The sequence below is a fragment of the Cervus canadensis genome, chromosome X (assembly GCF_019320065.1).
Source record: "Cervus canadensis isolate Bull #8, Minnesota chromosome X, ASM1932006v1, whole genome shotgun sequence".
NCBI classification, from domain to species: Eukaryota; Metazoa; Chordata; class Mammalia; order Artiodactyla; family Cervidae; genus Cervus; species Cervus canadensis.
Window position 1 is genome coordinate 41,919,941 of NC_057419.1, and position 26,617 is coordinate 41,946,557.

The following is a 26,617-nucleotide window of genomic DNA, read 5'->3' on the forward strand; positions in this document are numbered from 1 at the left end:
ACCTAAACTAAGGCCTTGAGATAACAGTAAGTACAATATGAATGTGCGCTCAGTTGCTCATTTCTTTGCGACCCCATGGACTGTAGCCCTTCAGGCTCCTCTGTCCATGGGATTATCAAACCAAGAATACTGGAGCAGGTAGCCATTCCCTTCTCCAGAGGATCTTCCTCACCCAGGGATCAAACCCATGTCTCCTGCATTGCAGGTGGATTCTTTACCACTGAGCCACCAGAGAAACCTGGTGTAATACATGTTTTGTTAAATCACATTGAATCTAGAACATCATTTCTAGCACTTTCTCCAGGGATCTGTACTTAGCCCTGTACCATTTTTTGGTATTTCTGTACCTTTTATAAATGCAAAAGACCCTGTTAAGAAGATGAAAGACAAGTTACCACCTGCTGCTAAGTCACTTCAGTCGTGTCCAACTCTGTGCGACCCCATCCCTGGGATTCTCCAGGCAAGAACACTGGAGTGGGTTGCCATTTCCTTCTCCTATGCATAAAAGTGAAAAGTGAAAGTGAAGTTGCTCAGTCATGTCCGACTCTTCGCACCCCATGGACTGCAGCCTACCAGGCTCCTCCATCCATGGGATTTTCCAGGCAAGAGTACTGGAGTGGGTGCCATTGCCTTCTCCGAAGTTACCACCTGGGACAAAATATTTGCTAGCCACCTAACCAACACAGAACTAGTGTCTAGAATATATAAAGAATTCTCACAACTTCATAACAACAACAACAAAAAAAAAATGACATTTCATTGAGGAGGATATACAGTTAGCTAATGAGCACATGCTTAACCATCAGAGAACTGCCCTTAGCCTGCTCTTCCTACCAATCTTTAGCAAAACTCCCCAGTTCTTCAGAGGCCATCCCCAGCCTCTTCTTGACTCCCTTTCCCCCTCTCTCAACCCAAGCCTGCCTTAATTAGCACGGCCATCTATCTTATGCTCTGGACCTTATCTTGGTGTCAGGAGGAAGGCCATCCTGGGGCATCCAGTCCCACCAAGTCAGCCTGGCCACTAAGAAGGGAGTGAAAGTCACTCAATTATGTCCGACTCTTTGCGACCCCATGGACTATACAGTCCATGGAATTCTCCAGGCCAGGATACTGGAGTGGGTTGACATATTCTTTGCAAAGGAATCTTCCCAACCCAGGGATCGAACCTAGGTCTCCTGCACTGCAGGCAGATTCTTTACCAGCTGAGCCACCAGGGAAGCCCAAGAATACTGGAGTAGGTAGCCTATCCCTTCTCCAGGGGATCTTCCCTACCCAGGAATTGAACCAGGGTCTCCTAAATTGCAGGCAGATATTTTACCAGCTGAGCTAAAGGAAGAGGGATTTTCAGGAAAGTGGGGAGAAGGATAAACACAGCTGGGTGCAGGCACAAGGATCTTTCTGGTGCTTTCCCCATCACACCAGAGGCCATCGGGTCCTTTCCCCTCCTTTCTTCTCAGATAGGCAAGAGGAGCTGAAGCATAAACTCTATTGAGTTTTTCTGTTTCCTAAGCCAGGGGTCCCCAACCCTTAGCCATTGACCAGAGCTGGTCCATGGCCTGTTTGGACCTGGGCCGCACAGCAGGAGGTGAGCAGCGGGTGAGCGAGCAAAGTTTCACCCGTACTTACAGCTACTCCCCATCACTCTTGTCACCACCTAAGTTCAGAAAACAAGCTCAGGGCTCCCATTATAGTGAGCTGTATAATTATTTCATTATATAGCACAATGTAATACTAATAGAAATAAACTGTGCAATAAATGTGATGTGCTTGAATCATCCCCAAACTATCCCCCCACCCCCATTGTCCAAGGGAAATTTGTCTTCCACGAAACAGTCCCTGGTGCCAAAAAGGTCGGGGACCCCTGCCCTAAGCGGTAAAAAGGCTTCACCTTTCAAATCAAAATGTGCTGCTTAATGGCTGGTGAACTGACTTCTAGTTCTTTCACAGCCAAATATGGCTGGTGAAGGGGCAGGCCGAATTATCCACGGCAGGGGGCCGGGGAGGGGTTGGGGTGTGTGTGTGTGTGTGTGTGTGTGTGTGTGTGTGTGTGTGTGTGTGTGTGATCCATAGGGACAGATACACCCAGAATTAAAACAGTGGAGGGTGGAGGCCTTCGGGATCCTTTAAAACTCCCAGGTGGAAACCAGGTCGGACATACATCCTGCCTGGACCTTTCCTGCACAGCCAGGATATCCTGTGTTTGTCAAAAGGACTGCATAGGGAGGCCCTGGCCATTGTCCATCCCGAAATCTGCCCTTCAGCCCCTCCCCAGCCTGTAGCAGCCGCCCCAGGGCAGAGGAAGAGTAACTCTGGAAACGGTTTTATCAGCATCCTCCACGGACTTCCTCACCTCCTCCCCAACCTCATTAGCCCCAAGGTCCTTAGCATCCTCCAGCAGAAACCTGTGAAACTGGGATAGGGTCAGCGCCCTAAAGCCAGCCCCTTCTCGTTTGCCAAGACCTGCCTCTGCGCAGCCCTAAGTGGGTGCAGCTGGAATCCTGAGCCTGCGATGGAGCCCCGGCTGGGGCCCAAAGCTGCCGCCCTCCACCTGGGCTGGCCGTTCTTGCTGCTGTGGGTCTCCGGCCTGAGCTACTCTGTCTCCTCCTCAGCTTCTCCCTCTCCTTCTCCGGTGTCCCGAGTCCGAACGAGCTACAATTTGGGAAGGACTTTCCTCGGTCTTGATAAATGTAACGCCTGCATCGGGACATCTATTTGCAAGAAGTTCTTTAAAGAAGAAATAAGGTCAGAATCTCAGTTGGATAACTCTGAGGGGCAAAACGTTCCCTTCATGTAATGAGGTCCAGGAATTTCTTGAAAACAAGTCAGGGTGTAGTTTTTGGGTGCGAGCTGAAGCAAAGCCATTTAATTATGGTGGTAATGGGTTAAGGTTGGGGTGGAGAGGAGGGAAGGTGTGAAGCCTAATTCCAACTCTAAATGCTAAATCCAACATTTCCTTTGGAAGTAGGAGTGTAAAGTTTTAAAGTTTTCTTTTCTATGAATGAAGTAGCCCAGGACTATTGAGTTTACCAAGTTCATATCTCATAGTAGCAGGGAAATAAAATTTATAGAAAGCTTACTATGTGACGAACGTTTTTAAGCTACTGTTATTTTCGCCTCACAACAATCCTGGGAGTTAGTGATTCACACCCATGATTCAGATAGTGAACGGAAACCTAGCAAGGTTCAGTGATTGGCTCAAGGTCACCACCTAATAAGTGGCATATCTGGGACTCAAACCAAGGCAGTTTGCTCCAAAGTTTCTGAATGAGTTTTCTGTTGTGAGCTGTTACCTTGATCAGAGGAAAAGCTAAGTTTAATAAATGTCATGCACATGGCTCTCCCCAGAGAATGGTACCACGCTCTGGAATTCAACCCTGTCAACTCGTGTTCAATGAACCTTTACTATGGCCAAGGCCCAGGATGAGCTATAATGACATTGCTATAACTCTGGTCCTTGCCCTCCAGGGGTTCAGGAGTTAGGGAACAGTGTTATAAATAGCAATAAGCCCTGATCTGATGCAGGCCAGAAGTGAAGTGTAAAGGACCTTGGGGAACTCCAGGGAGAGAATGTTAATTCCAAAAGGGCTTCTGAGCACAGCCATGAAGGATGATGAGCTGAAACTAAGTGGGAGGAGAGCAGCTTAAGGTAGAAGGATCAGCTTAAGCAAAGGCCCAGAGGTGTGCCTTCGTGGCTGGAGCATGGGGCCCATGTGGAGGCATGGAACAAGGAGGAGGTTGCAAGGGGAAGGGGGCCTTGAATGCCATACCAAGGAATTGGGACCCTAACCTGTGAGCCAGTGGTCTCCAGGCTTTTCAATATCAAAGACCCTTAGTAATAGACCTCTTCTCTTATGCCCTGCCCCAAGGCTCTGCCCCTGGCTTGTAAGATTTGGTGACCAGGCAGAAGGCATTAACCGACAATAATTTTATTTTCAATCTATATTAACCAAAACTTGAGTATTCCACTAAGTTACTAAACAGAAATAACAAACAGAAAATACCAATAAAAATGGTGAACTTCTTTTGTGAGATGGTAGATACCACAGGGAGTTGAAATGAACTTTTCCTAGTAGACTGTTTTTTAAAAAATTTTATTGGAGTGTAGCTGATTTACAATGTTATGTTAGTTTCAGGTATATAGAAAAGTGAATCAGTTATCTGTACATATATATTCATTCTTTTTTAGATTCTTTTCCCATATAGGTTATTACAGAATATTGAGTAGAGTTCCTTGTGCTACACAGCAGATCCTTATTAGTGATCTATTTTATATATGGTAGTGCATATATATGGGTTTCCCAGGTGGCTCAGTAGTAAAGAAAATGCCTGCCAAGCAGGAGACACAGGAGATGCAGGTTCGATCCCTGCATTGGAAAGATTCACTGGAGGAGGAAATGGCAACCCACTCCAGTATTCTTGCTTGGAAAAATCCTATGGACAGAGGAGCCTGGCGGGCTATAGTCCATAGGGTCGCAAAGAGTCAGACACGAATGACAGTCACACACACGTGTGTGTGTGTGTGTGTGTGTGTGTGTGTGTGTGTGTATTCTATTATCATTTTTAAGGCATTTTTAATGTTGAAAAATTGAAAGACTTCCACTTACAGGAGTTATGTAGCAGGCAATGGTGAGGGTGTTACATAGGGTGGGGACAAGATGAGGCCAGTATTTTGCAAAGATCTTTTGGAAAGCAGTGTGTAGAATGGCCAGGTAATGCAGACCAGTTCTCCTCATCCAAGAGAAAGATCATTGAGAACAAAGCTGGGCAGGAAGGATGCAAGTCAATTTAGCTGGAGACTTATTTTGTTGATCAACTTAATGTGAGAGGAAAAAAAGATGGAGATGTGGAAAATGAACTCAAGAATTCCCACCTAAGAAATGGGATGAATAAAACCAGTAACACAGGGGAAGTGGGTGGGACTGATTCCTCAGAGAAAGAAGGCAGTGAAAATACGGACATATTTTAAGATAGGAGGGAGGGAAATTAAGGGGTTCACCTGAGAAAGAGCTCCAGATTCACCTCCTCCTCCAGATAAGTAAACAAGAATATATGAATCTTACAGTCGTCTCTTCACCAAGTGGAAAGAAATGAGGCTTTTCTCATCAGGCAAGTAATGGCCAAATTCAGGAAGCATTTCCCCAAATAGGTTTGTGTTCCAGTTGGAGTTTAGGATATTACTTCAGCTCCCTCAGAATTAATTTTCCACATGTGCCTGCCTGAAAGGGAAATGTGCAGATCCAAGCAGGAAATCACCAGGCAGAGCAGGTTGGGGTCTGGAACGCTTCACGTTGAGAAGTCACATTCTCAATGCAAGGAAACTGAGGCCAGTGAATGGGTCTGGAAATGTAGACTTGTTTATAGTCCTTTTCTCTACATTGTAAATAGTTATTTCCTTATTTTAAAAGTGATATCTCTTTATTTTAGAATCTTCAGGAAATGTCGATTAAAGAAAACACAAAATAAAGATCTCAGACAATTCCTCACCAAGGATCACTGCTTCATTAACATTTTGGTGTATGACCCTTACTACCTTTTTGCTAAGTGTGGATTAAAATTTTTTCAACAAAAATGTGAGCATATTATGCACTCTTTTGGAATCTTTTATTTAACAATATATCGGGAAGATTTTTCTACATTAACTATTCCCCACAATTTTATTTTTAGTGGTTTCATGGTGTTCGATTGCATCAGTCAATCCTAATTTATTTAACTAAATCACTGTGGTGGGACAACTAGGGTTTTTTGCACTTTATGTTATTAAAAACAGTGCTATGTTGAACCTCCTTGTGGTTAGACTTTTATGCATATCAATAATTAATTCCTATAACAAATTCTAAAAGGTAAAATTTCTGGGTCAAAAAATATAGTGAATTTTTAGAATTTTGAGACATATGTGGATATATATCCAAATGGAGACTTCTTCCTATAGAGTTTACTTCTTGCACACTCGGAAATGTTTACTATTACTATTATTTTTGCTTTGTATATTCTTCTGAGTTGAGCCCTTTTTTCAGACTTCTTGGCCTTTTGTATTTCTTCTTTGCTAAATGGTCTGCAAATTTTCACATCCTTCGCCTCTCTTTCCAAAGGTGTGTTTGCTCATCTTGTTCTTGTTCATCTCCAAACATTTCTCCACTTTGAAAAATGATCATGATGCTACCTTATGAGAAAACCCATCCCAGACTTTCAGATGGTAAGCTGAAATGCTGTTGCCAGAGAAGCATTAGCACTCCAGGACCTGTCCTCACTAAGAACTGGACAATGCTTGTTGTTCAGCAACAGAGAGTGAGCTCCTGAGGCTGACTGGGTAGGCTGAAGGCATGATTGGTGGATGATGTCACCTTTCCTTCTTTCCCTATCTGTTCCCTATTGATTCCTGGGTCAGGAAGATCCCCTGGAGGAGGGCATGGCTATCTACTCCAGTATTGTTGCCTGGAGAATCCCATGGACAGAGGAGCCTGGTGGGCTACAGTCCATGGGGTCACTAAGAGTCAGACACGACTGAAGGGACTTAGCACACAGCTATAATCCCTAATAACGTTACCAGTCTGTTCCCAAGAGCTGATTCATAAAATGGATGATAAAGGACTAAGTAGTAGCAAAGTGGTTCAGAGTACAAGCTCTGGAGCCCTGAAGGCTACTTCCTCCAGTTCCTGGCTGTGTGACTTGGAATAAAGCACTTAACATTTCTGTGCCTCAGTTTCCTTATCTGCATGATAACAGCAGCGCTGACCTCATAGGTTTGTTGAAAGGTATAACTGAATTATGGCACATAAAGTGTTTAGCAAAGTGATTGCTAAAGTGATTCATAAATGTGTATTGCTATTATTATTATCTAAAAGAGCCACCTGGTTGTAGACCCTTAGTTACAGGCCCTTGGAGAGAAGTGGTTTGAACCCGCATGAACAAGAGCAGCTACAGGAGACAGACAGGCCTGCCTTAGGGCCCTAGGCCCTTCCTTATCCTCCCAGTGGGGAGGATCAATTCCCATGATTGTCCTAAAAATGCCAGTAAAATTGATTCCTTGCAAGTTTTTAGCGTTTGGTCTTTTTAAACAGATTTGTGGCAATGTCCTGGAACAGAATTCTTTGTGCCTATTTCCACTGAAGTTTGAACAGTCCAGTATCACAGAAGGTATTGACTGACAGTTTCTTAGAGCATCTTCTTAGGAAAGCTTGCAGTCTCTTAGGGTAACTGTGTCATATAAGTGAGAAAAAATTACAATGTAGGATGTGGAGCTAGTTCCTCGAAAACTCATTATCATGAGGTTGCCCAGTAATGCCCAATAATAAGAATTTAAAGATTCTTATTGAAAGTAAATTAAAAATGAGGTCCTTCTGTGTAGCACAGGGAGCTATACTCAATATCCTGTGATAAACCATACTGGAAAAGAATATGGAAAACAATGTATATATACATGTAACTGAATCACTTTGCTATACAGTAGAAATTAGCACAACACTGTAATTCAACTATACTTCAATAAAATATTTATTTTTTTAAAAAGAAATTTTAAAAAAAGAAATTAAATATATAACATATACACCTAATTTTCATTTGCAGTATAGCCCTCAATAATAATGAAGATACACAGTTTTCTTAGTAGTTTTTCATACATGAATGAGAAGATTTAGCATTCCTTCCTGAGGGAAATGTTGGCACACAGCTAGAGAGATGACTGGAGAAAAGGGTCACTGTGGGGTGGGTGTAGAAAATCAGCAAATGGTAATAGGCCAGTGTCTCTCCCCTGGGGAGCATCTAGCACTGCCCAGGCCATTGTGTGTTATCACACACCTCCTGGATCCCAGATAGCTTTGAGTCTGCTGACCCTTTAACAGCCACTGTTCCCTGACAGTTGGCTGGGACCACAAACTTAAATCTTTGGACCAAAAGAAAAATTGATGGGGCCGTTTGGGGTTGGATATGAAGGGGGTAGTGCTCTCCCCAGTGCAGGAGGATAAGCTTCTTCAAGAACTATGGTTTCAGGTTTTCCCTGGTGGTCCAGTGGTAAAGACTCCGCACTCCCAATGCAAGGGGCCAGAGAACCAGATTCCACATGCCGCAACTAGAACAAGGGTAGCGAAGGAGAAAGATCATGGGTTTTGCTGACAGAGAGCCCTGGGTTTGCACCCCTGCTTAGCCACATATTATCTGACCTTAGGCAAGGCACTTAAGCTCTGTAAGCCTGCTTCCACATCTGTAAAGTGGTGATGGGACATGAGGAGAATCAAAGGTACCAGCGTGTGTAAAGCTGCTGCCTTCACAGAAAGCCAGTTAAGTGAAGAAGATTAAGTTTGTGTCCGGTATGCAGATCCCTCACCTTTTCTGACATCACATATAAACTTCCTTAAGCCTGAAAAAACAAAAATAGTCCTTTGCCAGAAAGAGCCTGGAGCACCCCAGTCTAAGGAGAAGAAATGGATCCGAGCAGACGTGGTCCCCTATGTCCCTGTCCCCGGGCTCTGCTGGCTCTGGCAGTGTGACTGGTCCCGGTCTAGTTCCTTCTCTCCAGCTCCCAGGCTGATTTGAAAATGGCTGATCCTTTTTCAGGTTTGACAACGGGCTGGCCTTACACCTTGGACCACCTCCTGACGACTTGCCTTCTTACTCTGCAAATTACTCAGATGATTTCAAAACCTGGCGCCCTGTGGAGATCTCAAGGCTGGTCAGCAAACAGCAAAACAAGATCTCAGACAGGAGAATCTGTGCCTCCGCAGCTGCCCCCAAGACCTGCAGTATTGAGCGTGTCCTGCGGAAAACAGGGAGGTTCCAGAAATGGCTGCAGGCCAAGCGGCTCACACCAGACCTGGTGCGGGTGAGTGTCCTGGCTGTGGGGGGCGGGAGAACGGAGGGTACCATTGCCAGCTCACATCTCAGTCTGTCTGGGCAAAAGGAATCATAGTTTGTCTAAAGTGGGACAAAACAGTGTCATGAAACAATGTGGCTTGTGACAAGACAGGAACTAAAGAGGTTTCCTGATGGCTCAGAGAGTAGAGTCTGACTGCAGTGCAGGAGACCCAGGATTGATCCCTGGGTTGGTAAGATCCGCTGGAGAAGGAAATGGTAACCACTCCAGTATTCTTGCCTGGAAAATCCCATGGACAGAGGAGCCTGGCAGACTACAGTCCATAGGGTCACAAAGAGTCGGACATGACTGAGCAACTTCACAAAGTGGTTTAGGTGTAGGGACTCCTCCCATTGTCATTCTCCATTCTCTCTGATGTGACCCTGAGGAACTCTTTGGGAAACAGTTCCTAGCTGCCATCTCTGGTATGAACATCTGTCGGGATGACCCTCACCAACCTTGCCCCCTCCCCCAAAAGGGCTTAGCTCGCCTACAATGTTTGCTAACCCCTAAACTGTCACTGTTCTTTTTTTTGGAATATTCATAACGATTTTATTTTTAATTGAAGGATAATTGCTTTACAATATTGCATTGGTTTCTGCCATACATCAACATGAATTAGCCACAGGTACACCTATGTCCCCTCCCTCTTGAACCTCCCTCCCACCTCCCATCCTTTCCCACCCCTCTAGGTTGTTACAGAGCCCTGATTTCAGTTCCCTGAGTCATACAGAAAATTTCCATTGTCTGTCTTACATATGGTAGTGTATATGCTTCCATGATACTCTTTCCATTCATCTTACCTTCTCCTTCCTCCCCCTGCCCATGTCCATAAGTCTGTTCTCTATACTCCATGTGACTGTCTTAGAAGCTTCCATATATATCCTCCTTCATGATCCAGAGACCCTACTTTGAAAGTCAGCTTCCTTTTTCATCTCCCACCATAAAAAAAGAACCAAACCTAAGTCACTGTGAAAGCAGACTCCAGTAACGCAGCTCCCTCCTCCCACCTGAGAGTTCTCACCCACTCCCACAAGTAGGCTGCCTTCAGAGTTTTGGCACATTGCCGGTGACATCTTACCCTGTGTTTGTCCCCTCCTGCACTGTCATTGCTGATATCATCTGATCTTTATCCAAACCAACATAGTCATGTACCTCCACGCACATCCAGCCTGGCCCCTTAGGGCAGACAATGCCACCTCAAAAGATTGAGGAGCCACTCACCTTTAGCAAAGATGAGAAAGAAGAACTCACCTCAATTTTCCTGCCATGATGAGGCTGGAGGATTTGGCATCCCTCAGGGGCATGCCAAGATTGTTTCTCGAAGTCCCCAGACCACTAGCCCCTTTAAATGGGCACATAAGGCTGCCCAGGTAATTTCTGAGCACCAATAGACCTTCCCTTTGGTGTGTTCAAGATGAGTCACGCAGAACAAAGCAGAATCACGTCCCTAGATATCTCAACCACATGGCAAGACCATGTGACTTTGCCTTATGGTTGTGTGGAAACTGCTTAGAAATCAAGAGGAATCAAGCTGCTGGTAACATGGCCATCACCTGACACTGAACTTTACACGTGGTCCTTTTGTACTTTGTACTTTACAAATCTCACTGGCCTGGAATGGGGAGAAAATAAGCCAGAGGACGTCAAGCTATTCCCAGGCTGGGGAGGTAGTGGCAGGACCCAGCCTACGGGTCTTGGAGTTGGTGTGGGAGATAGGAATTGGAGACTCGGGTGGGAAGAACTTTATGGGAGCTGCTCAACACTGGGCAGAAACAGAAAACAGAGAACAGATATCAAAGCCCACACCATGGTACACACCCTAGGTGTACTGGCCTTGTGTCTCTTTCTGCACCTGCAGACACACCCTCTGCCTGCAGACACACCCTCCCTGCGCTGGCCTGGGGTACCCACCATCTGTCATTCTCAGGCTGGCCACATGGGAAGGACTAATATGAGACCTCCTGGGCTTTGCCTCAAATATGTGCTCAGGAACAAACAAACAAAGAAAAAACTCTTCCTGTGCCCAGGAAGAGTAAAACAAGATACACAAGGAATTGTTTCAGAACCCCTTGAAAATCCCATCACTTCTTCCTGTCATTGTTGTCTGCTTCCTTGCTGACAGGCACAGTTCTCTCAAGTCACCGGCCCCAGACTGTCTCCACCTGGGACCTGGACCATGTACCAAAGGACAGAACTTCCTGGTGCATAAGATACATTTGGGATTCCACAGATAGTGACTAAACTGGTCTTGGGCTTTGAACTAAGGAAGACTCCCGCTTTCCCTCATTTCTAGAGACTTCATAACGCAGTAGAGATTATCCTAGGGGGCCTAAAAAGTCCAAAGCAACCTGTCAGGTACATCTAGTGTCACCTACCTTGATGAGTATAGATGCTGTGGTAGAAGCAGAAGATCCCTGGGGACTGGAAACTGTGGTTGAGTCCTGACAGCAAAAGTATTAGTCGCTCAGTTGGTCCAACTCTTTGCAACTCCATGGACTATAGCCCACTAGGCTCCTCTGTCCATGGAATTCTTCAGGTAAGAATAATGGAATGGGCTGCCATTTCCTTCTCTAGGGGATCTTCCCCACCCAGGGGTCAAACCCGCATCTCTTAAATCTCCTGCATTGGCAGGTGTGTTCTTTACCATTATCCCCACCTGAGAAGCCCATCCATATTGTAGTCATTGCCATGGGCTGAGAGGAGAAGAGAATTAAGAGTGACTCTTTAATAGATACACGGTGTCTCTTAGGGTGATGAAAATTTCTGGAGTTAGATGGTGGTGATAGTTGTACAACTAAAAGCCACTGAATTGTTCACCTTAAAATGGTCCAAATGATGAATTTTACGTGATATAAATTTTACCTTAATAAAAAAAAGGAAGAATAAGCCATTAAAAAAAACTTCACCAATCCTCTGACTCCATTCCCTTAGAGCCCTGACAGGTGACAGGTGACATTAATAATTCATGCCAGGATGTTAACAGCTAATAGCATTTCACTGTAGCCCTCCAAGAAACCATTTGTGTGTAAAGTCAATATTATGATGCTCCCACTAGCCGATCCCATGACTATCTCAGACCTTCCTAATACCTCCCTGCATTATTTCCCCCACAAAACCCAGATGTGGCCCCGGAATTCTCAATAGTGGTCCATGCAAGCAGCCTCTGTCATGATTTCAGCTGGACTAAGAGGTGACATCTATGTAACTGCTGATTCATCCCAGACTGGGCCAAATAGCTCTACCCTATTTTTCTGATGATCGGTCAGACATGAAGTCTTGATTTCTAATTTAGAAATTATAGTAGTTCTCTTTTCACATAGGAGTTTCAGGAGTCAAGTGGAGAGAGATTGTAGAATGGATGGTAGGGAGATTTGCCTCATCCTTCAATTCTGTATTGAATGGCCCGATGCCAACTCTGCCTATCGGCAAGGCCATTCAGCACATGGCTTCAGTGTGCGTTCTCTGAATTCCTCAAGAGCCACTTTCCACCAGGGATCTAGGCCAGCACCCTCAAGTGTGCGTATTTGAATGTGGATGTGCTGACGTGTGTTTGGAGGAGACAAAAGGAGCCAAAAGAAACTGATGTGTTGGCTCAGAAAACTGACAAGGCAGGGAAGGAAGGCGAAACAAAGAAATGAAAATTGAAGGCAGGAGGGATCTGACTGGTGCAGGGCCCTCAGAACTGGACTGTTGGCATTGCTTAGAAAAGTCAACTTGGATGAAAAGATCCAGTGCTCACCATCAGATGCCAAGTGCAATTTTGTATTAATACTAAGGACCCTCTCTTGAGCCATAGGCAATGCACTGCAGCTAAGGGCTTCCAAGGAGGCTGGACTGGACCAGGAATCAGCAAAAGGGTGAAACAATGCAATGTGTGTGGGTGTGTGTCTGTGGGACTTACGCTAATAAAACCATGACTTTTCTCCTCCAAAACCTGCATTGCTGTGACAGGAATATCCCACAGCCTAAATTACTAGCCCACAAATAGAGCCATGGCCAAGGACAGCACCCAGAGTTTATCATGATGTGCTTGTTCACAAAACCACAAAGAAGGCTTCCTCTGCTGTCACGCCAAGCACCAAAAAGCAACCACTCTCAGCATCACATGGCTAATCAGAGGAAAACACAGTTCCTCCATCGGGTCCTCCTCCCATCCCCTCAATTGCCATCCACTCTGGACATTGTTCTATACGCTAACCCTGTTTCTTGTCAGGTGGGAAGTGGAGTTTTTTCTCCCACTAGATGGTGGTATAGAGTGTTCGGGAAGCTTTGATTAAAGCAAGGTGCCTGGCAATTTTACTTCCCTGGTCTCAATTCCTTTTTTTACATAAATACAATAAGAGATGGGTTTCCCAGGTGGCGCTAGTGGTAAACAATCTGCCTGCCAATGTAGGAGATGCAAGAGGCACAGGGGGTTCAGTCAGTAAAGACTCTGCCTGCAATGCAGGAGACCCAAGTTCAATCTCTGGGTTGGGAAGATCCCCTGAAGAAAGAAACGGCAATATTCTTGTCTAGAAAATTCCATGGACAGAGGAGGAGCCTGGTGGGCTACAGTCCATGGGATCGTCAGAGTTGGACATGACTTAGCGACTAAACCACCATACACATACATTAAGAGAAATAAAGTAACCAAAGTGCATATTAACCATTTAATCAGAATATAGTTTTATAGATAACTGCTAAATGAATGATAAAATTTCTTTTTGCTTAAGTTTTATTCAAAAATACTGAAGGGGTATGTGCAGGACATATCCTAGACTCTAGGAGGGTATAAGGCTGTCTAGACAAGGCCCCTGCACTCTGAGAGATAACACCCCAGTGGGGGAGACAGCATGTGTGATGAAGTCTGATAACTCAGCAGTGTGTGTATGCGTTATTGCTCAGTCGTGTCCGACTCTTTGCAACCCCGTGGACTATAGCCCACCAGCCTCCTCTGTCCATGGAATTCTCCAGGCAAGAATACTGGAGTGGATTGCCATTCGCTTCTCCAGGGGATCTTCCCGACCCACGGATTGAACCCGGGTATCCCACACTGCAGGCAGATTCTTTACCATCTGAGCCACCAGGGAAGCTCTGGTGAGGCATAAATAAATAAATATAGCAGTGTGTACATGTCAAAAATAAATAATTTTTTTAAAAAAAGAAACAGGACTCATAGATTATCCAACCCATCCTCAAAAATGACTCCTAAATTACTCTTGATCTCATGAATGAAAAGGAGACAGTGAAAGGTTTCCCTTGACACAGACAGGTTCAGAGAGGAAAACGGAGGCAAGAGAAGACTCAGGAAAGATAGACATGAGTTGCCAGTGGCTCCTTCCCCATGAGTCTCAAATGCAGAATAGAGGCAGTCCCCAGACAAAGCATTACTGAAGCTTGGACAGTCACCAAGACAGACCATCAGAGTAGACTTCATCTTCCCAGGGCCCTCAGCTTTTCCCGAACTTAGATGTTAGCCAACCAAGCCTCTTCTTAAATCAATAAAGCCGTCCTTTGTTCTTTCTATGATGTCTTTCCTGGCTCTCTAGCTATCTCTATCACTATTGCGACCTACTCTGGAGCAAACACTTTTGATAGGGTGTAGCTTGTCTCAGAGTCCTGGGGATTGGCTATCTACATAGTATATAATATATAATCTATAAAGATATTTGCTTGAAAAAATTGGTAGAAGTAATTGATACATGTGTTACATTCTAAAAACCATTTATTAAGCCACAGAAACATTCAATACATTTTTAAAAGTAGAAATGCCAAAGACCAGGTCAAAGAAAAAAGAGTTATTCTAGAATAATTCTGTTAAATGATTCACTGGTAATGACTTAAGATCATCTCTTCCTCTTCTAGAGGTGCACAAATCATTCTATTAATACCTTGTCTTAAGAATATTTCCTATCATGCAGCACTTTGCAAAATCTATCCTCTTGCTCCTTTGAATATCAGAAATGAATATTCATGCCTTTTCTATTTTCCCCTTCCACTGCCTGAGATTCAGCAATATTGTTTGCAAGGTCTCTGTGAATCTTCCAGGTGGGAAGACTCATTCCAAACAATGAAAGCTTCCTTTACACTTTCTGGCACCCCATTCCTGTTCACCACTGTTTTGCTCCACCCTTTTCAGATCAAAGGCCAAGTACCTGTCAAAGAAGACAGGCAAATATTATGAACGCTGGGCCTTCATTTTGTTATCCACCAATATTCTCCCCATGGCCCTGGTCTGTAGTTTATTTTCACTTAATACTTTGAAAAATAGAGTTCTTTTCTAAGTTTTCAATCAAAGTATAACCTATGCACTGAAATGTGCATATATAACATGTAGAGCTAGATAAATTTTTACTCATGTGTTCATTCCTATAACCACTGTCCATATCAAGATACTGAACATTTCCAGCCCCTCAGAAGGCTCTTTCATGTCCCTTCCCTAAAAAGACTGCTTCTAGGGTGACCAACCATCTGATTTTCTTGACACTAGACTTGTTTCAACCCTGAAAGTCTCACATTCTGTGAAAGCCCTCAGTTCCAGGAAAAATGGAACAGTCGATCACCCCACCCTTCCCAACAGTAACCATTCTGAACTAAATCACCATAAATCAGTTTTACCTGGTTTTGAACTTCATTTAAATGGAATCACACAGTACATCTTCAACATGTTGTCAAGCTATTTAACCATGCTGTTGCATGAATCAGTAGCTTGTTTTTCATTGCAGTAGACTATTCCATTGTGTGATGAAGTCAGTTTATTCATTCTAATGTTGAAGAACATCTGTGTTGTATTTAGTTTGGGTTATTGTAAATTAAAACTTCTGCAAACATTCTTATCTATGTCAGTTGGTGAACACAAGCATACAGAAGGGACATTTTTGGGTCACATTGTATACCTATGGACAGATATAGTCAATACTGCCCAACAGTTTCCCAAAGTAGTTGTACTGATTTCTTCCTATAAGCAGTGGAAGACAGAATTCCATGGTTCTACATCTTCATCACACTTGATATTGTTAGTTTTTCATTTTAGTCATCTTGGTGAATGTCTACCAATATCTCATTGTATGAGCTGAATTTGTATTTTTCTCATAACTTACAATATAAAGATCCTTTTCATATACTTATCAGCTCCTCTGATTTCACCTTTTGAAAAGTGTTGGCATATGTTGTTTGTCCATTTTTTATTGGGCTGTCTCTCTCATTGCAAAAGTTACATTTATATTCTGGATACAAGACTTTTTGTTGGATATATGTATTACAAATATCTTCTCCCAGCCCATGGCTTGCCTTTTCACTGTCCTAAGGGTACCTTTTGATAAATTGACATTCTTAATTTAAATGAAGTCCAGTTTATTAATTATTTTAAATGTCCTAATCATCCCATGGTCACAAAGGTATTCCCCCATTTACTTCTGAAGTTTTCATATATTCTCTCTCATACATAGCTCACTAATTTTATGTTCTGCTCTGCCCAGTTTGGGGTTAAATCCAGTCAGTAACTTCCTAATTTCAGATACTGCATTTTGTATTTCTAAACACCAACTTAACTTTTTTCATAGATTCTAATTCTCTATTGAAATTCTCTCCCTTTCATTATTTTTGTCTGTCTTTTCCTCTATTTTCTTGAAATCTTAATCATAGTTACTTTGACTTCTATACTTGCTAACTTTAATATCTGGATTATCTCTAGTTCTACTTCTGCTTTTATTGGTTGTTTTCTTTTTTCTTTATTTTGCTTTATTTTTGATTGCGATGGGTCTTCATTGCTGCATGGGCTTTTTTCTAGTTGCAGCAAGTGGGAGCTCCTCTTTGTTGCGGTGCATGGGCTTCTCCTTGCGGTGGATTCTCTTGTTGCAGAGCACAGGCTCTAGGCATTCGGGCTTCAGTAGTTGCAGCGTGTGGGCTCAGTAGTTGTAGCTCGAGGACTTGAGAGTTGCTCTGTGGCATGTGGAATCTTCTCAGACCAGGGATTGAACTCATGTCGCTTGCATTGCAAGGCAGATTCTTAACCACTAGACCACCAGGGAAGCCCCTCTTTTTTCTTGATTATCGGGGAAAGGCTACCCATTCCAGTATTCTGGCCTAGCGAATTCCATGGACTGTATAATCCATGGGGTCACAAAGATTTGGACACGACTGAGTGACTTGCACTTCCACCATTGGAATGGAATGGAGGGGAACAGGTTACTGGTGTGTTTATTACTCTTAAATCTCACAGTCTAGTAGAAGTGAAGTACATAATAACTGTAATAGAGTGAAGTAAGTGTTCTTTTGGGGTAATTTTTCATTATATGCTGGATTTTAAGGATAACACATGGAAGAAGCTCTAAATTATGTTATCTTCTCCTGAAGAAGCTCTAAATTATGTTATCTTCTCCTAAAGACTACTGAGCTTTGTTCTAGCAGCCAATGAAATTGATCACCTAAATCCAGGGTTTCCCAGTCGTGTCACTACTGACTCTCGAGGCTGGATCATTCTTTGTTGGGGGGATAGAGCGGGGGCTGTTCTGTACATTGTAAGATTACAGCAGCATCCACAGCCCTCATCCACTTGGTACCAGTAGCATCACAACTCCCAGCGGTGACAATCCAAATTGTTTCCAGATGTAATCAAATGTCCCCTGGGGAACAAAATTGCCCCTAGTCAAGAACTGCTGCCTTAATTCTGTTGAGATTGGGTTTGGGACTTTGTTACTGCAGGTCTCTTTCAGTTTCGTCCTTACTCCTAGGACATAGTCCTTGCTGATAGAAAGTGAAAGTGAAGTCGCTCAGTTGTGTCTGACTCTCTGTGACCCCGTGGACTGTAACCTACCAGGTTCCTCCATCCATGGGATTTTCCAGGCATGATACATGAGCCTTAATACTAGAATGTGGACTTTCTGAGGTCCAGTCAAAAGCCCAGGGTGCCCACTGAGAAGTCTAGCCCAAACCCCCATCTCCCCAGCACTATGTGGCCTCTAAACTCTCTGCTCAGTGATACAGCCATCTAATGTGGCCCTAGAGTCCCACCCTGCTCCTATGCAGTTTAGGAGTTGGCCAAAGATCTGAAGGAAAACTTTCACATACTTTTAAAGTGCTCCTTCTCTGTGACTTTCCCTATATAGGACCTTGCCCCCCAGATTCTAGCTACTCAAGTAGCCCCAAATCCTGCTCGCTGGTTCTTCTACCTAGCAGGATCCTGAAGTGCAGCTTCCCCTCAGGGGAAAAGACAGAGAGATAGGGGGCTCAGCTCATATGCATCCTTTCTCTCAAGGATCACTGCCTTATGTTGGTCATGGTCCAATGCCCACAGTTGTCTTACATATTTTGTCCAGGTGTTAGAGCTATTTCCATCACAAGGGTAAGCCTGATACCACTTACTCTGTCATGGCCAGAACTAGAAATCTCAAAATGATTTCCAGGAGAGAAAAAAGCTAGTGCTATTGCATTCATATATCCAAATCCAAATATAACTATGAAAGCCATCTTCCTTTCTTTTGAAAATCTCACCTTATTCTAAAAAGCTTTGGCATTTTGGATACTATTTCAAGGCTGAAGAAAGCCTGGGAATACCTGTGGCTTTCAGCCCAGCACATGTGAAAGGAATCAAGCCTGTCATGGGAGCCAGTGGAGAATCTGACTTAATAACACAGTTATAGCAGACCAGAAAAACACTTTCTATAGAGTACATGGCACTGGGTTTTTTCTCTTTTCTTTTCTTTCTTTTTCTTTCTTTTCTTCTTTCCTCCTTTCCTCACCCACCCCCTCTTCTTTCTCTTTTTCGTTCTGTTTTTGCCTCTTCAACCAGACAGAGGGCCACTTGAGGGTAGGGACTGCATCTTATTCATCAATGTCTTCCCTCACACATGTCTAACATGAAGTAGACACTTCATAAATCTTTGGGGAATGAAGGAGTGATCAAATGAGTGAATGAACAAGACCTCATTCACCAATCATTATTCATGGCTTCAGGGTGACTCTCAATCCACACCTGTGCTAACTCCGCAGTTGATCAACTCTGGAGGCCATCAGATTTCAGAGTCTCAGTAAGTCGCATTTTTCCCCAAGAGAGCATCTTTCCTGGCATGACTCAGGTGTTAACAAGCCTGAAGGTCCCATGGTTCCTACTCCTTGGAATATGACTCTTGATACCAAAAATGTCTACCTAATTTGGGTGAGGAGGGATGGTGACACAGTTAATTATTAGCTTCTCTAGGGTTTAATATCTCCATAGTTATCTTGGAAGAGAGACAGCTGAGGCATTTTGACCCAAAGCATACAAGGAAGAAATAGATGGTGGGCCTCTTGCAGAGAAGGAGGAGGAGTGGTCCCTCCAGAGGCTTGTCTGATAGGCTGGCTCAAGCACTTCTAAGGACAGCACCTCAAAGAGAAGGTAATATACCAAATACATTTAGGATGGTTGGGGTCCAGTGAAATACTTCAGTCAGGTTGAAGAAAAGTCACCAAGAGAGAAGCAAAGAAGCCAAGGGTGATGTGGTGCCTTTGGAATGTATCAATGTGACCAAGCGCAAGCCGTTCAGTCATGTCCCACTCTTTGAGACTCCATGGTCTGTCCATGGGATTCTCCAGGCAAGAATACCGGAGTGGGTTACCATTCCCTTCTCCAGGAGATCTTCCTGACCCAAGGATCGAACCCAGGTCTCCTGCATTGCAGGCAGATTCTTTACCATCTGAGCCACCAGGAAAGCCCTATAAGCTGAACTACATTTCCCAGAGTTCTCTTCTTTCATGTTTCCAGTTAGAGCAACTACAGAGATTCTATTAGGACTTTGAGAGAGTGGAAGGGCGATAGTGGCCATTCTGTGGCTCACACACATTGTTGTCCCGGCTCCCCTCACTAGGGTGAGGCAGCAGCCAGGCCTGCAGCTCTGCTTTCTCTTGGTTCCTCCTTCAGCTTCTCTGACTCCAGGGTAGGGTTAGCTCCACACCAAAGGGCCCCAGCTTCTGCAGGTCTTGACACCATCAAACTCAAGGGCAATAAGAACTGACATGGGTTTCAGTCCATCTTCATGAGCTCCATCCATCTTGTGCTTATGAATTCAACCCTGTCCTTGATCTTCCCCCATTTTGCATGTCTTTCCTTCTCAAGTGCCCGCCTATGGACTTCAAGCTGCAGTATCATATAGGAGAACAACTGCCTTCCAGAGACTATTTAACCTACTTGTACAATTCTGCAAGTTCAAATCCTGTTTTAAAAAAAATCTAGTGATTCTGCTTCTCTGATTGAACTCTGACTGATATAGGTGGTACAACCTCAACAGAGGTATGTGCTAAGTCACTTTAGTCGTGTCCGACTCTTTGTGAACCCATGGACTATAGCCCACCAGGCTCCTCTGTCCATGGGGATTCTCTAGGCATGAATACTGGAATAGGTTGCCATTGCCTTCTCCAGGGGATCCTCCAAACCCAGGAATCATACCTACGTCTCTTACCTCTTCTGCATTGGCAGGCAGGTTCTTTACCACTAGCACCAGCTGGGAAGAGGTGAATCTTCCTGCAATGCAGGAGAACCCAGTTCAATTCCTGGGTCAGGAAGATTCCCTGGAGAAGGGATAGACTACCCACTCCAGTATTCTTGGACTTTCCTGGTAGCTCAGATGGTAAAGAATCCACCTGCAATGTGGGATACCTGGGTTCTATCCCTGGGTTGGGAAGATCACCTAGAGGAGGGCATGGCAACCTACTCCAGTATTCTTGCTTGGAGAATCCCCATGGACAGAGGAGCCTGGTAGGCTACAGTCCATGGGGTCACAAAGAGTCTGACACAACTGAGTGACTAAGCGCGCGCACACACACACACACACACACACACACACACACACACACACAGGACTTCCATTTCATTAAGTTTCTATGAACCTCTCCCCACTGGGAAGAGCAGGTCAATTCAGAGCAGCTGGGGCTAAAAACTAGGCTGGTAAGGCCTCCCTCCAGGCAAGCTTGAGGCTGGTTTGAAGGTTTTCCTGATAATCAGAATTCTATCTGAGCTTCCTGAACCACCAGACCTTTGCACAGCAGAAGCCACTGAGCTTCAGTGGAAATTTCTGCAAGTCTGCATGCACAAATGAGTTGTCAGAAGCACTTGGTTTCCTATCTTTTGATTTAAAAAGAAAGAGAGAAACAAAAAAACAGCAACCTATGAAATGAAATGGCCCAGTGGAGAATTATGACCAACCTTGGCGTACCTGAATCAAAATGACAAACCATGAAATAATGTGTTTTACTCTGTGTCAGCTGCCCTGCCTGTCCCAACTATCAGCTGAGTTGCCTGCCACAATGCTTATTTCATCTGCCACAGTGAAAATCTTGGAGCAGGCCACAGAGACTTCAGTGGCAAAGCCTCTGGGACCCTGGAATGGAGGAAGGTGGAGGACGAGGTGGGAAGAAAGAAAGAGACTCTTTAAGAGGAAAAAGCTAGTTACCACTTCCACCAGTAGGGTTACTCAAGGTGTTGACTACCTCATAGAAGTAGATGCCATGATTGCCACCAAGGGAGCCTCTGGCTGCCAAAGGTTTGACAGTAAGAGACACAGTAAGGGACAGTAAGCAAGAGGAGGTAGCCCTGACCAGGGCAGATCTGCCAGAGAATAAATGAAGAGTGTCTGGGCAAAGCCATGAAAGTGAGAATAAGATGTAACTGTGGAGAGTGGCAAATGTCACAACCCATGATTATAGGATGTGTCAAGAGCAGTGGGTGGATGTTGTAATGGTAGGTCTGGGGCAGGGGGGTGGGAAGCTACATTTTATTCTATAAGACAGTGGTTCTCACACTTGAGCAAGCATCCGAATCCCCTGGAGAGTTGGTTAACACCGACATTACTGGGTTCTAGCCCCAGAGCTGCTGAGGTTTCAAAATTGGCATTTCTAAAGAAAAGTGATTTAAAAACAGTGGCTCTTTCCACGAATGGGACCTAAAAGTGGTGTGCGGGACAGATGGGCAAGGGAGTGAGGTCAGTGAGACTGTGTGGCAGAAATAGGACAGGACCCCCAAAACACAGCTGCTGGTGAAGAAAGTAGGGAGGAGAGGCTGAGTTTCAATGCGAGAGAGCAGTACCATCTGACCTGGAACTTAGGCCTGAGTTCAAATCCTGACTCCACCGCTAAGTAAGGTTCCTCAGTGGAAGACAGCTCGTAGTCAGAAACCTGTTAGGTGGGTGCTGATCTGAGAGGAGAATCAGCCAAGTGATCTTTAGTGGCCTGGCCACCTGCCCATGGGTTACAGGAGGCCATGGGCTGTACAGCCTCTTCCCGCAACAACAAAGCCAACTCCTGACCCTTGGATTTCCTGTCTGAGTGACCAGTGTAATCAATCCCTATGTCTGCTTGGCAACTCCAAATAGGGGACAAGATGATAACACTCATTCCCTAACCCTTCTCTCTGAAGTTCCTTCCATAGCTCCCTCACCAGGGTTTCTTGGGGTTCCCAACTGTTTTTTCCAAATTTAAAGACAGTCCTGGGTCAACCATAGTCACAGCATGGAGTTCATTTGTTTGACCCTCCAAAGGCTACCTTGTTTCCTACTCAGAGATCCAACTTATTGTGAAATTTAGGGAAGGGGAATATTACCATTGACCCTGTTGATCCCTGGAACTGATAACACTGCCTTATGTTTACAAAGCACTCCACAGCATGTAAAACAAAATGAGATGTTTATCATGCTTTCAGGAAAGTCATATCAGGTATCTACAAAGTCCAGAGAGCCAGTTAGAGTCAGGCAATGGAGTGACATATCTGGACCATAAAGAAAGCTAGTGCCAAACAATTGATGCTTTTGAACTGTGATGTTGGAGAAGAGTCTTGAGAGTCCCTTGGACTGTAAGGAGATCAAACCAGTAAATCCTAAAGGAAAGCAACCCTGAATATTCATTGGAAGAACTGATGCTAAAGCTGAAGCTCCAATACTTTGGCCACCTGATGCACAGAACCAACTCATTAGAAAAGACCCTGATGCTGGGAAAGATTGAGGGCAGGGGGAGAAGCGGGTGACCAAGGACGAGATGGTTGGATGGCATCACCAACTCAAGGGACATGAGTTTGAGCAAACTTCGGGAGATGGTGAAGAACAGGGAATCCTAGTGTGTTGCAGTTCATGGGGTGGCAAAGAGTTGGACACGAGTTAGCGACTGAACAACAGCAACCATCATACCCTCATGAGAGATGAGGAAACAGCCTCAGAAAGGGAAAGAGATTTGCCTAAAGGCATACCCTTGGGCCAGTTAAGCCTGGGGGGGCGGGGCACAAGCCAGGGGAGAGGTGACTGAGGTCACAAATAGACACAACATAATACATGTTGGAGGTCACATTGATGACAGCACAACTTGACATGGTGAATCAAAGACGGAAGAGATCAGCCATTAAGATAAGAAAGTTGAAAACAGCTCCAGATATTCTAACCTGGAAGACTGGGAGAAGGGTCACTAACAGAGGTGAGAAAACTGGGAAAGGTCCTATCTTTGGGGTAAATAATAGCAAATAGTCATACAGCCCTTCCCATGTGTCAGACACTTTTCCCAAAGATTTGACCTTCACAACACCCTGATGAGGTGGGTACCATAATTACTAGAGTAACCATACATTCAGGTTTGCCAGAGACAGTCTCAGCATATGCCAGCTGTCCTGATCTAATAACAAGTATCGTCCCTTTCACTCTCAAAAATATCCAGGTTTAGAAGATAAGTCAAAGAGTCCCCTTAATTATTATCCCTCAGTTACACGTGAGGAAACTAAGGCATAGATCATTTGAGGAAATTTTTCTAGGTCGTGTGGTTGTTAAGTGACAGAGCTGTCATTAGAGGTAACTTGCCTCTAAAAGACATGCTTGTAACTATTTTGTCATGTGCACACGCTAAGTCACTTCAGTTGTGTCTGACTCTTCAGTCTTCAGACTCTTTGTAACCCCATGGACTGAAGCCCACCAGGCTCCTCTGTCCATGGGATTCTCCAGGCAACAAGAATACTGGAGTGTGTTGCCATTCCCTTCTCCAGGGAATCTTCCCAAACCAGGGATTGAACATGTGTCTCTTATGTCTCCTGAATTGGCAGGCAGGTTCTTTACCACTAGCACCACCTGGGAAGCCCCACTGCGTCTCAAAGTTGGTAGTGAATCCAGTTTGTCACCTTTGCAGTTGGGTTGCCACCTATCCAGGCAAAGACCCCTACCCAGGCCAATGGATTCCAGGATGAAATGAGGGGAGAGCAGGCAGTGGCCTGGAGAGGTTAGATATGAAGAAGATCCACCGGGAGGTGCTGCTAGAAGCAGGAGACAGGATAAAGCCACATAACCACCCAAGGGGGATCCCAGCAGGGAATCTGCATTACTCCTCTCCTGGGAATCCTCTTCATCGATTTAAACAGAACTTCTCAACCATTCCATCAGGGCTTAACCCAGAAACTCCGCGGAGTATCAAGAATCTAAACAAATAGAAACCCCACCCAAGGAAATGTTGTTGCGGAGTTAGAGGCTCTGTTTTGTGTGGAAGCGAGAGCTTTGTCAGAGACAGGCGTTCCTGTGCAAGGGAAATGATTTATAGCCCTCGTCCCACCCAACCAAGTCTGTTTAGTTTTTGATTTAATGTTGTTTTAACATCTAGTCACCCCTCCAAGGTATGTTATCCACTCTGAGGTGACCCAAGGCAAACTCCAGATTCTGGATCCACTCGGCTGACTTCCTGTCCTTGCTTCTACCCTTTGTGACTAGCTTTCCTTAAAGGACTGAACTGCAGGGAACCTAAATTGATCCGTACCAGAGAGAAGCTTCTGGGGGTGGGGGGTGGGGTGGGGGGTGCCAGGGGAAGGGGCCTATCATAAAGCTACCATAGCTTATGGATTTCAAAGCAAAACTGAAATGATTTGGGGACCATCTATTGTACAAAATAACCTCCCTCCTCCAGTACCAATAACAGAGGCTGAGACAAGCTGTGTCATAAGGTTACATAAAAAACTGTTTTATGAGGACATTTTTGGATGCTTTAACTTTGAAAATCATCCTTGTGGTTTCTCCAAGATAATCACTGCGGTGACCAGCATTTGTAGAATGAAAAGTTAGCAAACCGAAAACCTCACATCAAGTCTGTGTTTCAGATTAAAAACAAAACAAAACCAGGAAGCTCTTTAATAAAAGGTGGGAGAAAAAAATATCCATCTACTGGAATAAGAAAAGAACCATGAGCTGTTTCTCTTAATATCATAAACCAAACAGGGATTTTCATTGTTTTGAATACAATGCAGCTTGAAGAAATGTTCAAGTAACTTTTGGCTTCATTATCCACAACCAATACAGTTATTGAATTGTCATTGTTCTAATCAAGACACACTGATTAACTCTGACACATAATTAACCTAACCCTGCTTCACAAGCATATTTAACAACTAAATCCTGTGAAAAGTGTTGAGTCGTGCAACCAGAAAGACAACTCACACGTTTATTAGCCCTAGAACTTTCTCTTCTCCCTGGGTGCTAGGAGCTTGACAAAAATAAATTCACTAAATGTAAAAACTCATTCGTTCAAGATTTCCCTCAGCTTTCCAAACTGAACTGGCCAGAGAAACCTTCTTACTGGAAAAGCTAACTTCAGATCTTTTTTTTTTCTGGCATCACTACATGTGTGTATTCATACATACCCACACAGAACAATGGTGGCCTCTGTGAGCAGCAATATGATTTTTTTTTACTTTCATACTGTATAATTCCATAGTGTTTGAGTATCTCGCAATGAACAAGCTAGAGATGGTGAACTTTGGAAATGTCTATCCTCTTGGTGCATGGAAAAAAGTACACAGGCTGACCATTCTCTACAGACAGCATGGGCACCGCCTGTGTTCTGATCCACTGATGGGGAAGAGGGTGGTAGCCCTTACCCTTGGAAGGAGTAAGGAGGGGAATAAAGTGATTGGAGTCAGCACATCTGATATCTTCAGATGTGTGCCATAATTTGCAAACATAATTTTTGTCTTATTTTTACATTTTTTAAAGCCTTAGGACCAAAGAATAGATCCTATCTGCAAAGTGAAAATCAACTCTCATTTCAACATGAAGCTCTCCATTAGTCAGTTGTATGTGTCCTTGGAAAGAAGCTCAGATTCCTGAATTAAACTGTGCTTTTAGTTAGCACTGTGACCGTAACTTGCTGACTTCCGTCTAAAAGGGAAACCAACTTCTTGTCTTAGATTTTTCTTTCTAAGAGCATCTAGTGTTCTTTCTTCTACACATTTCCACCAGAACAAGTGTATTCAGTGGTGTAAATTTTTGCCTTTTTCAAAAAAATAATATTGGCTATATTCCCTGTGGTGTATACAATGTACCCTTGTAGCTTATTTTATGCATAATAGTTTGTATCCTCTTAATCCCCGACCCCTGTATTGCCGCTCCCTACTTCCCTCTCCCTACTGGTAACCACTAGTTTTTTCTCTATATCTGTGTCTTTTTTCATATTCACTATTTCGTTATGCTTTTTTTAGATTCCACATGTAAGTGACAAATCATATAGTATTTGTCTTTCTCTGACCGACTTATTTCACTTAGTATAATGCCTTCCAAGGGCTTCCCAGGTGGCGCTAGGGGTAAAGAATCCACCTGCCAATGCAGGAGATGTAAGAGACACAGGTTGTATCCCTGGGTCAGGAAGATCCCCTGGAGGAGGGCATGGCAACCCACTCCAGTATTCTTGCCTGGAGAATCCCATGGACAGAGGAGCCTGGGGGGCTGCAGTCCATAGGGTCACACAGAGTTGGACACAACTGAAGGGACTTAGCATGCAATACCCTCCAAGTTCCTCCATGTGGCTGCA

At 44.2% G+C, this 26,617-nt stretch overlaps 1 protein-coding gene across 1 annotated transcript in view; it reads left to right on the forward strand.

Annotated features, from left to right (window-relative positions):
* Window positions 1-2,361: 2,361 nt before the first annotated feature.
* The window catches only part of DIPK2B (divergent protein kinase domain 2B), a 38,608-nt gene continuing 14,352 nt past the window's right edge, over window positions 2,362-26,617 (forward strand). Inside the window, exons 1-2 of the mRNA XM_043459033.1 lie at window positions 2,362-2,742; window positions 8,551-8,815. Of these exons, the coding sequence (XP_043314968.1) occupies window positions 2,510-2,742; window positions 8,551-8,815 (498 nt within the window). The 5' untranslated portion in view covers window positions 2,362-2,509. The remainder of the gene's footprint in view (window positions 2,743-8,550; window positions 8,816-26,617) is intronic.